The sequence below is a fragment of the Chenopodium quinoa genome, unplaced genomic scaffold, assembly GCF_001683475.1.
Source record: "Chenopodium quinoa cultivar QQ74 unplaced genomic scaffold, ASM168347v1, whole genome shotgun sequence".
Taxonomy (NCBI): Eukaryota; Viridiplantae; Streptophyta; class Magnoliopsida; order Caryophyllales; family Amaranthaceae; genus Chenopodium; species Chenopodium quinoa.
The window spans coordinates 3,588,260-3,599,950 of NW_018745080.1; the positions used below are offsets into that span (position 1 = coordinate 3,588,260).

Below are 11,691 nucleotides of genomic sequence, written 5' to 3' on the forward strand. Positions count from 1 at the left end.
TTCTAACGGTTATTATATGAGGATGATTATTTTCGCGCCACTACTATATCTTATATGTAACTGTCATCAACAGTTGCCATATGAGGATGATTATTTTCGCGCCACCACTATATCTTATACGCAACTGGTCATCACAGATCACCAACTGTTATACACGTTACATCACGATTAGCTAATTATACCTCAAAACAACAACCCGCCATTCTTCTAAACAACCTTACCTGATTCCCAATTCCATCCGCCATTAAAAACAGAGCATCTACACCATCTTTACAATCTTCTTCAGGCAATCACACTCCATATTCCACGATAACTCTATTCACGCCAAAATCACACGTCACCAGATTCCATACACTTAACATCACGACCACCGTGATTACCCATTCTGCAATCCACACGTCGTACTCAACATCATCCATCATCGATCTTCCACACCATTTTCACTTATTAGTGGTAACTAACAACCATCAAATTTCATTAATACAATAACATCTCAAAATCTCATAGAATCAACAAGGATATTGAAGAATTGAAGACATAAGTACAAAACACCTTTCCACCTCTCTTTCTCTCTCTTCTTCGCTGACTCCACTTTCTCTCTCCTCCCATCCTTTGTTTCTCCTGCCTAAAACACAAAGGCCTCGTTTTTCTTTTCCCTCCCAGTAAACACTTCTACACATGCGTTATATTCTTCCCCCAAAAAAATCCATTGAGATATAAAAATACTCCCTTCATATTTCTTCACTTTAGGTGAAATTTCTGTGTTCTGGGTTCTGCTATATCAAAGCTTTAACATCTAAAGCTTCAGGTTTTCGGGAATTTCAATTGGGAAAATTGCTCCATTGGTTTGTTTAGGTAATTTCTGATCTCCCCTTTTCGTTTTTTGTGTTTGTTATTTCAGTACTTTTCTTACTCTAGAACTTTAAAACCCTAGTTTATGAATTGTTGTTTTGTTTGTTTTCATTGGCATTATACAGGAAAAGGGTTTTTATATTTGGAGGAATTAGAATACTTTGTTTTAGCAGTGGAGATTGATTTGGGTTTTGTTTTTGGAATTCTGGGTGTTGCTTGAATTGATTGAATGTTGTTGAATTTGCTGAGAAATATTTTTTTTTTGCTGAATTGTGAGAGTGGTTGATTGGGGTATGGAGATAGGGAATGCCCCAAATTGATTAAAATTAAAGGGTTGTATGTTTTTTGCTGATCCAGGTGTTTGGTTAGGGTTAGGAAAGGAAGGTTGTGAAAGTTAGGGTTGGTGAGGGAGAATATGGATGGTGAAGATAAAAAGATTGGCCTCAAAAAGAGGTCTAAAGGGGTTGAGATTAATTTAGATTCTGATGATGATGAGCCAATTGGGGCTTTGTTCAAGTTGAAAAGCAAGAGAAACCCGAAGAAGGTTAAGTTGGGATCAGATGGTGAGAAGGGTAAGGAGTCAGGGGTTAAGAGTAAGATTGTAGATGGAGATTTAGGGGGAATGGAGGATACCTTAGCAAGCTTTAGGAAGAAGTTGAAGGGTCCTAAGAAAGATAGTGGTCCTGGGAGTTTAGTGAAGAGGGACTTGGTGTCGAAACTGGCCGAACTTGCGGATGAATGTCTTAATGCTTCGCAGAAGGATGAGGGTCTCGTAACTAAGCTGGTCCAAGGTGCTGAGGATGAAGCTTGTGATGTGATTTCAGAGTTAAGTATAAGTCAAAAGTCAGAGAAGAAGCGAAATGAAAAAAGTAAGAAGTCCAAGGCTGCAGTAGCTGAAAAGAGTCCTACAGTGCTTGTTGAAGCAGATGACATTGAGATGCTGGATGGTAATTCATCAGAAAACCAGGTCAAGAGACGGGAAGGTTTGATGAGCCCGGAAAACAAACATAAGAAGAAGGATATGAGGTCCAAGTCTTCTTCAGCTGCAAAGAGTCATAGGGTTTCTGTTGATAGAGATGACAGTGAGGTACCAGACAACCATGCATTAGGTGATCAGGTAGAGGAGAAGGAAGGTGCATCTACTAGCCCTTTGAATGACAATTTGACAGATTCTCTTTCCTCCTTTTTAAGAAAGACACAGTCTGGTATACGCAAGAAGTTGCGTGCTGCTTCTGTTTCAAACTCTAGGAAGGGAGGGCATCTGCAGGAGAAAGATCAGTGTCCAAGCTCAGGTCGTGTTTCCATAGATTTTCAATCTACAGTTGAAAAGAACTCTCTTTCAGATGCAAAATGTAGAAGTAATAGTCATAAATCAGAAGATTATCTTATTGATAGTGGCCGAATCGGCTCCATTGCTCCCCACTGTGAGTTAGTGAGAGATCAGGGTTTAGACACTCTACTTGGTAAAGGGTCTGGAAATGTGCCAATCAAGGATCCTGCACATATTGATAGTATGATTACTGATATAAGTACGGAACTTGACACTTGCAACTCTGTTGTGGACCATTCATATCCAGCTTCCCAATTAGTTGCTTGTTCTGAGTTAAATAGAGTAGAAATCAAAATTGGTGAATCTTGCAAGGAGGTTGAAATGGTCCAGGAACAGCCTCAAATTGTCTTATCAAATAAAATCTGTGAAAAAGATGCAACAAAGTATCCTGTTGCAAAGGCTTTTAACCAACATATTTCTTGTTCTCAAGATGCTCAACCCCAGAATGGAGTTGGGATTTTTGTACCCTTAAATGCCAGCAGCATGGTGAATGATGCTCCCTGTTCTACCTCCAAATCAGATTTTGTGGAAGAATTACGTGGGCCAACCAAGTGTGAGGCTACTGTTAGATCTGATAATGACTGTATTCAGCATGATATGGACACTTCAAGAGCTGATCCAGTGTGTGCTTCTGATCAAAATAATGAAGGTGATGCTCTCATCAGGATCGATGTCAGTGAAGGAGCCAATGGAATTTCTCCCTCCCCATCCATCACACCAGGTGAGAATGACGCTTATCAAGAAAATTCTGGATGCTTTCCGGAGTCCAACAACCAGTGTAATTCCGTGTTGAATGATCGTGCTGTCCGGAGAGCGAAAAAGCGGAAAGATGGCGACATGGCTTATGAGGGTGATGTTGCTTGGGAGGTCGTGATGCATGAGCATGGCTCTCTTGATTTGTATCATCCTGTAGATAGAGACCTGGGCTCTCAGTCGAAGGAGAGATTTGATTCTTCTCCAAATGCAGGCCTTGACTTTGAGGTTGGTGGAGCTGCTGCAGTGTCAGTTGGCCTCAAAGCTCGCGCAGTTGGTCTTGTGGAGAAGATTAAATTCAAGGAGGTCTTGAAGCGCAAAGGTGGATTGCAAGAATACTTGGAATGCAGGTTAGTACTTTGTTTAGAACTGGATCGCTGTAGCGTTACTTATTGTGCTAGTTAATTTTCAGGTTGTTATTAGTTTTGAATCATTCTCCCATATTATCTTTATTGTGATAAAGTTCTACCAGGTGCTGTATTTTGGTCTTTGATTATTAATCTTGAGATGTTTAGTTTTTGTTGTGAAATTATATTTTGTTTCTTCCATGTGGGAAATCCAATATATTATTGGAATGTGGAAGTAGACATCATTGTCCTGTTAATTTATGTATATTTTCAAGGTTACTTATGACAGACCTGCTTTACGAGAAACGATTTTTTGACACCATTGTTTTGTTTAGCTCTGAATGTTGGTTTGATTTAAATATTAGGATTTCCTAAATTTTTGTGATATGTCTGCATGTTTTATGTTTGTATCTCATCCTTAAAAATTTATTTCAATTGGAATTCTTGGTTTGATGCAATGCAGGAACAAGATTTTGAGTCTTTGGAACAAGGATGTCACCCGTGTGCTGCCTCTTGCTGATTGTGGCATTGCTGCAACTCCATCTGATGATGAACCTCAGCGTGCTTCCTTGCTGAGGGATATCTACTCATTTCTTGACCAAAGCGTGAGTAGTGTTTACTGTATTTTATCAACTTCAGCTTTCTCCATCTTCTCTTCCATCACAATTTTATTTCTTCCTTTGTGATTTTCCCCTTTTATCTTTTCTCACTAATACTTGAAACAGGGATATATAAATGCTGGAATTGCTGCTAACAAAGAGAAGGCAGAGCCCAAATCTAGAGGGAATTATAAACTGTTAGGAGAAAAAAAGTTTGAGGGAGGTTCTGGGGCTTCTGTTGCTGACTCAGTAGATGGAGTATCTTTTATCCTTGGTCAGGTCAAAAGCCTTGATACATTCCCTAAGGCAGAGGATGGGGTTGCTTTTGCTGATGAGAACCCCACAGAAGAAGATGTGAAAGCTGGTGTTGAAATTATACTCGATCAATCTTCTGATAAGCAGCTTGATGAATGCCAAGGTGAAGGGGAACCTGATGAGCCATGCATTGATGAGAAAGCATCTACAGAAAATCTTGAATCAGACTTCTCAACTGCTGATATACTGGGGAAGAGTCTCGATAATGCTGTAGACCCTTGTCTGCCAATGACTCATGAGCATTTGGAGGCCAATACATGTGACTTGGATAGCAAGAAAAGGATCATAGTAGTGGGAGCTGGGCCTGCAGGTTTAACTGCAGCACGCCATTTGCAAAGACAAGGATTTTCTGTCGTTGTGCTTGAGGCGAGGAGTAGGATAGGTGGTCGGGTTTATACCGACCGCTCATCACTTTCAGTTCCTGTGGATCTTGGGGCGAGCATTATTACGGGAGTTGAGGCTGATGTGGCTAGTGAAAGACGACCAGATCCTTCATCTTTGATTTGCGCTCAGTTGGGTCTTGAGCTGACAATACTAAACAGTGATTGTCCACTTTATGATATCAGAACTGGTCAAAAGGTTCCTCCAGATGTTGATGAAGCTTTAGAAGCGGAGTTCAATAGTCTTCTCGATGATATGGTGTTTGTTGTTGCAAAAAAAGGAGAAAGTGCTACAAGAATGTCTCTTGAAGATGGTTTAGAGTACGGTCTTAAAAGACGCCGTCAAATCCTTTCTGAAACAGACAATGGAAAATATGGAATATTGCGGCCGTTGACTGGCACCGTCAATCATGAAATGGGTTCTGAGGGCTACCATTCTGCAGAGCAGAATGTTGGTAGGGATGGAACACTCAGTCCTCTTGAGAGGAGAGTTATGGATTGGCATTTTGCTCACTTAGAGTATGGTTGTGCTGCATTGCTGAAGGAAGTATCTCTTCCTCATTGGAACCAGGATGATATTTATGGAGGATTTGGGGGTGCTCATTGTATGATTAAAGGAGGTTATGGAGCTGTTGTGGAATCAATAGCTCAAGGACTTTCCATCCATTTGAACCAGGTGGTGGCTGACATTTCATATGGTGCAGTGGGCTCAGTAGGATCTGATAATTGCTCATACAAGGTAAAAGTGTCAACTTTCAGTGGCAAGGAGTTTTTCGGAGATGCCGTTTTGATAACTGTGCCACTTGGTTGCTTAAAAGCGGAATCCATTAAGTTCTCTCCACCATTGCCACAGTGGAAACATTCAGCAATCCAGCGGCTGGGTTTTGGTGTTCTCAATAAAGTAGTCCTGGAGTTCCCTGAAATATTTTGGGATGATACTGTAGATTACTTTGGAGCTACAGCTGAGCACTCTGACTTAAGAGGTCGCTGCTTTATGTTCTGGAACATCCAGAAAACAGTTGGAGCTCCTGTTCTCATAGCATTAGTTGTTGGTAAAGCAGCTAAAGAAGGACAGAATATAAGCCCCTCTGATCATGTAAATCATGCTTTGAGGGTTCTACGTAAATTATTTGGTGATACTGCTGTTCCTGATCCAGTTGCATCAGTAGTGACGGACTGGGGAAAAGATCCTTATAGTTATGGTGCGTATTCTTATGTTGCTGTTGGAGCTTCTGGGGAAGACTATGATATAATAGGTAGACCAGTTGAGAATTGTTTGTTTTTTGCTGGTGAAGCTACCTGCAAGGAGCATCCAGATACAGTAGGTGGTGCAATGATGAGTGGGCTGCGAGAGGCAGTTCGTATAATTGACTTATTGACTACTGGTAATGATTACACAGCAGAAGCAGAAGCTGTTGAAGCTGCCCAGAGACAATCAAGCAGTCAGAAAAATGAAGTTAAGGACATTGCAAGAAGGCTTGATGCAATTGATCTCTCCAGTTTCCGCTATAAGAGCCCATCAGATAGATCCCAGCTTTTTGCTAGAGAAAGTCTACTGCAGGATATGTTCTTTAGTGCCAAAACATTAGCTGGACGATTGCGTCTGGCCAAAGAGCTATTAAGTCTTCCTGTTGAATCTCTGAGGTCTGTTGCTGGGACAAAAGAAGGGCTTGGTGTACTAAACTCATGGATATTGGTGAGATTTGTACTGACACTTTTTCTCTTGAATGGAAGATGGACACAACAATTGCTAATGTTGTGTTTTTGCTTTGAAGTCTCTAGTACTGAAGCTGAGAGATTGTTAAGATTGCAATTTAACGTTTCTCTTACATATTGACAGGATTCCATGGGAAAAAATGGAACTCAACTCCTGCGTCTCTGTGTCCATATACTTGTGTTGGTTTCCAGAGACTTGGTAGCTGTCCGGCTGTCAGGTATATGCAAGTTGTTTTTATCTCTTTTACTAGCTACTTTGCTAGACATCAAAGAAAGTTGTTCATTGGTATCTTTTCTGTCATTTGATGGTTTCGGTATATTTTAATACTTTTAAAGTTTTGTGCATATATTTGGTTTGCAGTATAGATCACTTTTACAAATGTTCAACTCATCTATTGTTTTCCTTTCCTTCAAATTAACTTTGCTTTGGTTCCTGCAAAAATAAGATCTATGTGCACTAGTAGTGATATTAGGATGCCTGTATGTTTTCCTGCATTTGACGTGGTACATTTCAGCTGATATCTCATACTATGAATTCTTTGGATTTTTAATGTAGGTATTGGAAAAACTGTCAAAGAGAAAGTCTGCGTTCATACTAGTCGTGACATACGCAGCATCGCAAGCCAGTTGGTTCACATGTGGATTGAGGTTTTCCGTAAGGAGAAGGCTACGAATGGTGGCTTGAAATTATTGAGGCACATGACAAATGCAGATTCTTCAAAAGCAAAAGGGAAAGATCCAGGTTCAAGGAAACCTCCTATACATATGCAGCATTATGCGGCTGGAAATAAGGTCAATTCAAGCTCAAAAAAGCTAGCTGTTAAGCAAGTGAAGTCAGAAAATGCAACTGGCTCAAAAATGGATGCTTGGTCATCAGCATCACAAATTTCAAATGGCTCACCTGGTAACAAGTTAGAGGAGGGTGGGAACATACCATTGTCAGAAGAAGAACAGGCTGCTCTTGCTGCTGCAGAGGCTGCCCGTGCTGCTGCGGCTGCAGCTGCTGAGGTATGCCCCCCCCCCCCCCCCCACAAAAAAAAAATAATTTATTACTGTTCAGCTTATAAATGGAAAGGTACAACTTACAAGAAAGGGAAGGAAAAGGAAAAGAAAATAACGAAAAATTTTAGTAAATCAGGAAGGTACACTGTAAGCATGTATTTATCTCTTGAACATATAACCTTATTTAGTTGCTAATGCTCTTTAAGGGATTGGTACAAAAGATGTGGGCTTTCACGTTATGAGCCTTAACTAACTTGAAGATCCAGAGGATAAACCAGGAAGCATCAAAACTAGATTTTTAAGTGAGATACATCATAATTAATAAGATATTGAAAGATCAATTGAATTCTGATTTGGCATCTCTTGTTTATATGGTCTGTGTTTGGCCCTTTGATAATAGTAATCACTTATCTTTGGATGGGGTAGAATTGGGTATTGTATGTTTTGTCATTAAACTTAACAATTACTTGTGTTGCTTATTGCTAGGCCTATGCATCATGTGAAGCTAGAGTGAGTATGATGCAGTTACCGAAGGTACCGTCTTTTCAGAAGTTTGCTAGGCGAGAGCAGTATTCACTAGTGGATGATATCGAGCGAAAAAGATGGTCTGGTGGTGTTTTGGGAAGACAAGACTGTTTATCAGAAATAGACTCAAGAAATTGTAGAGTTAGAGATTGGTCCGTTGATTTTTCAGTTACATGTGCCAATATTGACAATTCAAGAATGTCTACCGATAACTTTTCACAACGGAGCCATTCAAATGAAATGGCATGCCAATTAAACTTGGGAGAGCATTCTGGAGAAAGTGCGGCTGGGGACAGCACTGCATTTACTAAAGCTTGGGTTGATTCTTCTGGTAGTGATGGGATAAAGGACTACCATGCCATTGAGAGATGGCAGTGCCAGGCTGCAGCTGCTGAGTATGAATATCAATCTTCCGTACATGTTGAGGATGAGGAAGATTCAAGCACAATGTCAAGACATCTCACAAGGAAGCTAGAAGGAATGGTTAATGAGAGTTCTGTTTCACAGGTGACAATAAACAAGGATTTGGCTGCTAACCAGCATATAGGAACTGAGCATATTAAGCAGGGTGTTGTTGATTATGTAGCTTCGCTGCTCATGCCTTTGTACAAAGCGAGGAAGATTGATAAAGACGGTTATAAGTCGATAATGAAAAAGAGTGCAACAAAGGTCAGATACAATTTTTAATTGACAGCCATATTCAATACAAGCACTACTTTATATTTTATATTATTATCGCTCTACCAAGATAGTACAAGGGGAATATTTAGTTTCCCACAAATGTTTTAAGTGCCATTTTCAATACATTGACATCATTTTTGTTTAATTTCTCAGGTCATGGAGCAGACAACTGATGCCGAAAAAGCAATGGCTGTCTGTGAGTTTCTTGATTTTAAGCGCAAGAATAAGGTAAGACTTAGTTTCTTTTTAGCTGGCGTTATTTTTTTTTTTTTTTGGTAAATACCTACCTTTGCCTTTCATCTGATTGTGATGGCTTGCCTTAATCTTCTAGTTTTACTCCCTCTTGTTTTTAACGAACTCCCATAGTATTTCTTACTATTGTCTTTTTACTCCAAATTCCTTGATCAGAAGAGAAGTTATATTTACTTAACCCCTAAACACTGTTGGTCACCTACAACTATATTTTAAAAGCCTTCCGACAAGAGTTGCCCTTCAACTTTCTATTTTCCCATGTTACAACTCTTGATGATACTTATTTAGAAATTCAGAATTATATTACTTTGGTGGGTTGAGCTGAAAAAATTAATATAGTGAGGTATAGTTATGATACAGTACATATAAGTCATTTTCTTTTCAGTCAATCACTCAATTCCTAATCGATTGTGATCTACTTATATTATATTATTCACGGATGGAGAGAATATCTTCTTTGATGTTGTTGCCTTTCATCTTACTGTTGACCTTTTGCCTCTTTTTTTATTTTTTTTAATTTTTTTGGTGTTCACCTGTTGCATTGAGCTTAATGAAATAGGTTTGAATACTTTCTTATAAAATGCGGAAGCTAACTGAGAAGTAGTGTCGTAGTTATTTGTTGAATGACTTTCTTTGAGGCTTTGTTTTGCAAATGGGGGCAAAAGGCAGAATCCCATTACCCTTGTCTCAGTTCTCGTAGTTGTGGTTGAAAGTTGTGCTATCTATCTGCCCTCAAGGATATACCTATAAGGCTATAATATGCTTAGTAATAACAATGCTATTTTAAAACTAAAAAAAGTAACAATGTTCTTATGTGATTATCAATATTGACGAGGTTAGTGTTAGTAGTATCATATGAATGGCTATTCTATATCATTACTTATACCATCTCTTTGCTTGATGAATTGCAGATTCGCGCTTTTGTTGACAAGTTGATCGAGAGACACATGCCAATGAAGCCAGTAGTGAAACCTTGATGTGCTGCCGTAGTATGCAATACATACAAACCATCAAAGCACTTGGTGACTGGGATGTTGGATTGTGGACAATAGTAACCTTGTTTTGGCATATCTTTTGGCATTTGCCTAAGACAATTAGCTCTTAGAATCTTGTTCGTGTAAAGGAGAAACAAATCACAGAATTTCCTGCTGTCTATTGTGGGTGGATTTACGCAGCTTTCTGGCATTTCTGAAGTTGTTCAGACATTCTCACAGAAATACTTGTCTGAGCTTTGTCTAGGCTTCTGCTGATTATGTGAAGCAAGTGTTGCGACCTCTTCCATATCTGCCATAGAGACCAGTTCCATTTGAAGAAAACATGGTTTTTTGAATGCATTCTTTCTCTGCATCAACTGTACTTCTCAGGGTGGAAAAGAGCACCCCAAATTTTTTTAGTTTAATTTTTTTTTTTTCTGCACAGGGATTATTCATAGATGAAAACCTCAGTTTTGTCTTTTAACATTGTACAGAATAGGATTGTTTCCATTAGTATACAACACCTTTTCTTCTCTGTGGGAAGATCATTAAATATTTTTCCTCCTATTGGTACTAAGGGCATATGTTTTGTGCTGGCTTGGAAAACAAAAAAACTATTTGTTTCCTTGAATGTTTTGATATGCACACCTTCATCATGGAAGCTTTTTTTGAGAATATGCATGGATGCCTGTTTATGGCTGGATGTATCATATGCATCTCAAACACTGGATATGCATAATTGAATTGCGGGTGCAAGTGAGATGCATGAGAGGCATACTCACACTGAACTGGTGAGAAAAGGTTTTTGGCCCTTGGTGTTATATAATATATATCCATCATTGCAGATTGAAAGATATGTTATTTTTACTGATTGAATGATAGATGAAAGTCATCTGTGTCTGGATTTATATCTGGTTTGTTTGAGTAACTTTGTCGTGATATATATTTTTGAAGTTGATGTTACTTATAGACTTTGTTCTCTTCTATGTCCCTTCTTCAGATAGACTCAATTGAAGTCAATTTTCTTTGCAAAGGATGGATTCAAATCATTTATGTGCATGGAAACAAGCTCTACTAACCTCAAACTTCTGTGGTCGGTTTGGCTTCTGCACAAGGTAAGTGAAAAATAGAATTAATACCTTAAATATCCTGATTCTTTTAGGTATTTTATTACAATAGCTTGGGTGGACTTTGGGGGGGGGAGGGGGGGGGGGAGTATATGATGAAATAGGTAATAAATTAATTTCTTAGTTATCTCTACTTAATGCTTATGAACTTATTATGGTATGTAATGATTCTTGATGATATGAGATGTTAGTTCATTTATAGAATTTCTTTACTTATCGAATGATCAAATAGGTACTTTCTCCTTCATCAATACGCAGTCACATTTTCCCAATCCTTCATGATTAAGGTTATGACGTATTTATGCAGCGAAACCCTTAAAAATAGGTATGCCATCATAATCCTCTACTTATCACTATAATGATATATGTAGATATGTAGTGACCTATTAGGTATTTTCATTATGACCCATTACGCTGATAGGAAATGTGCCAACTTTTTCTGGGCTTCAGTAATAGTTTATCTGGCTATTGATTCCCAATAGGAGTATATTGTCAGTAATGAAGTTAATCAATAATGAGATATTTATGTGCAATTCTTTCATTTGACATTTCAGGCCTCAACGCTCAAAAGAGTTGCAGATTTGCACTTGTGGTTAAACTAAAATGAGATAGCTATTAGCCTATTACTGCTTAATAATTTTGATGTGAGGATGATTAAGATTTCTGCTTGTTAAGTATCTATTTTTCTTTTTCTTTTTTCTTTATTTTTTTTATTTTTAAATTTGAGTTCTGAATTAATTACATCTAAATGATTCAAGTCGAGTAGATGCGGACATGCAATTCTTGTTATTTACTGTTTTTTTACTTTATATTTGACTAAGAAATGGGAAGAGCATAC

At 38.6% G+C, this 11,691-nt stretch overlaps 1 protein-coding gene across 2 annotated transcripts; it reads left to right on the forward strand.

Annotated features, from left to right (window-relative positions):
• The first annotated feature begins 383 nt into the window (after window positions 1–383).
• Window positions 384–10,351, forward strand: LOC110709861 (lysine-specific histone demethylase 1 homolog 3-like). 2 transcript variants are annotated; one of them, XM_021888128.1, is made up of 9 exons: window positions 384–855; window positions 1,210–3,285; window positions 3,746–3,887; window positions 4,008–6,272; window positions 6,417–6,510; window positions 6,849–7,300; window positions 7,781–8,488; window positions 8,654–8,728; window positions 9,664–10,351. In XM_021888128.1, the coding sequence occupies exons 2-9, from the start codon at window positions 1,268–1,270 to the stop codon at window positions 9,727–9,729; spliced, it is 5,820 nt and encodes a 1,939-aa protein (XP_021743820.1). In that variant the 5' UTR covers window positions 384–855; window positions 1,210–1,267; the 3' UTR covers window positions 9,730–10,351. The 2 variants fall into 2 exon arrangements, with proteins under 2 accessions (XP_021743820.1, XP_021743819.1); XM_021888127.1 differs by having other exon boundaries at window positions 385–855; window positions 978–3,285.
• Window positions 10,352–11,691: the final 1,340 nt, after the last annotated feature.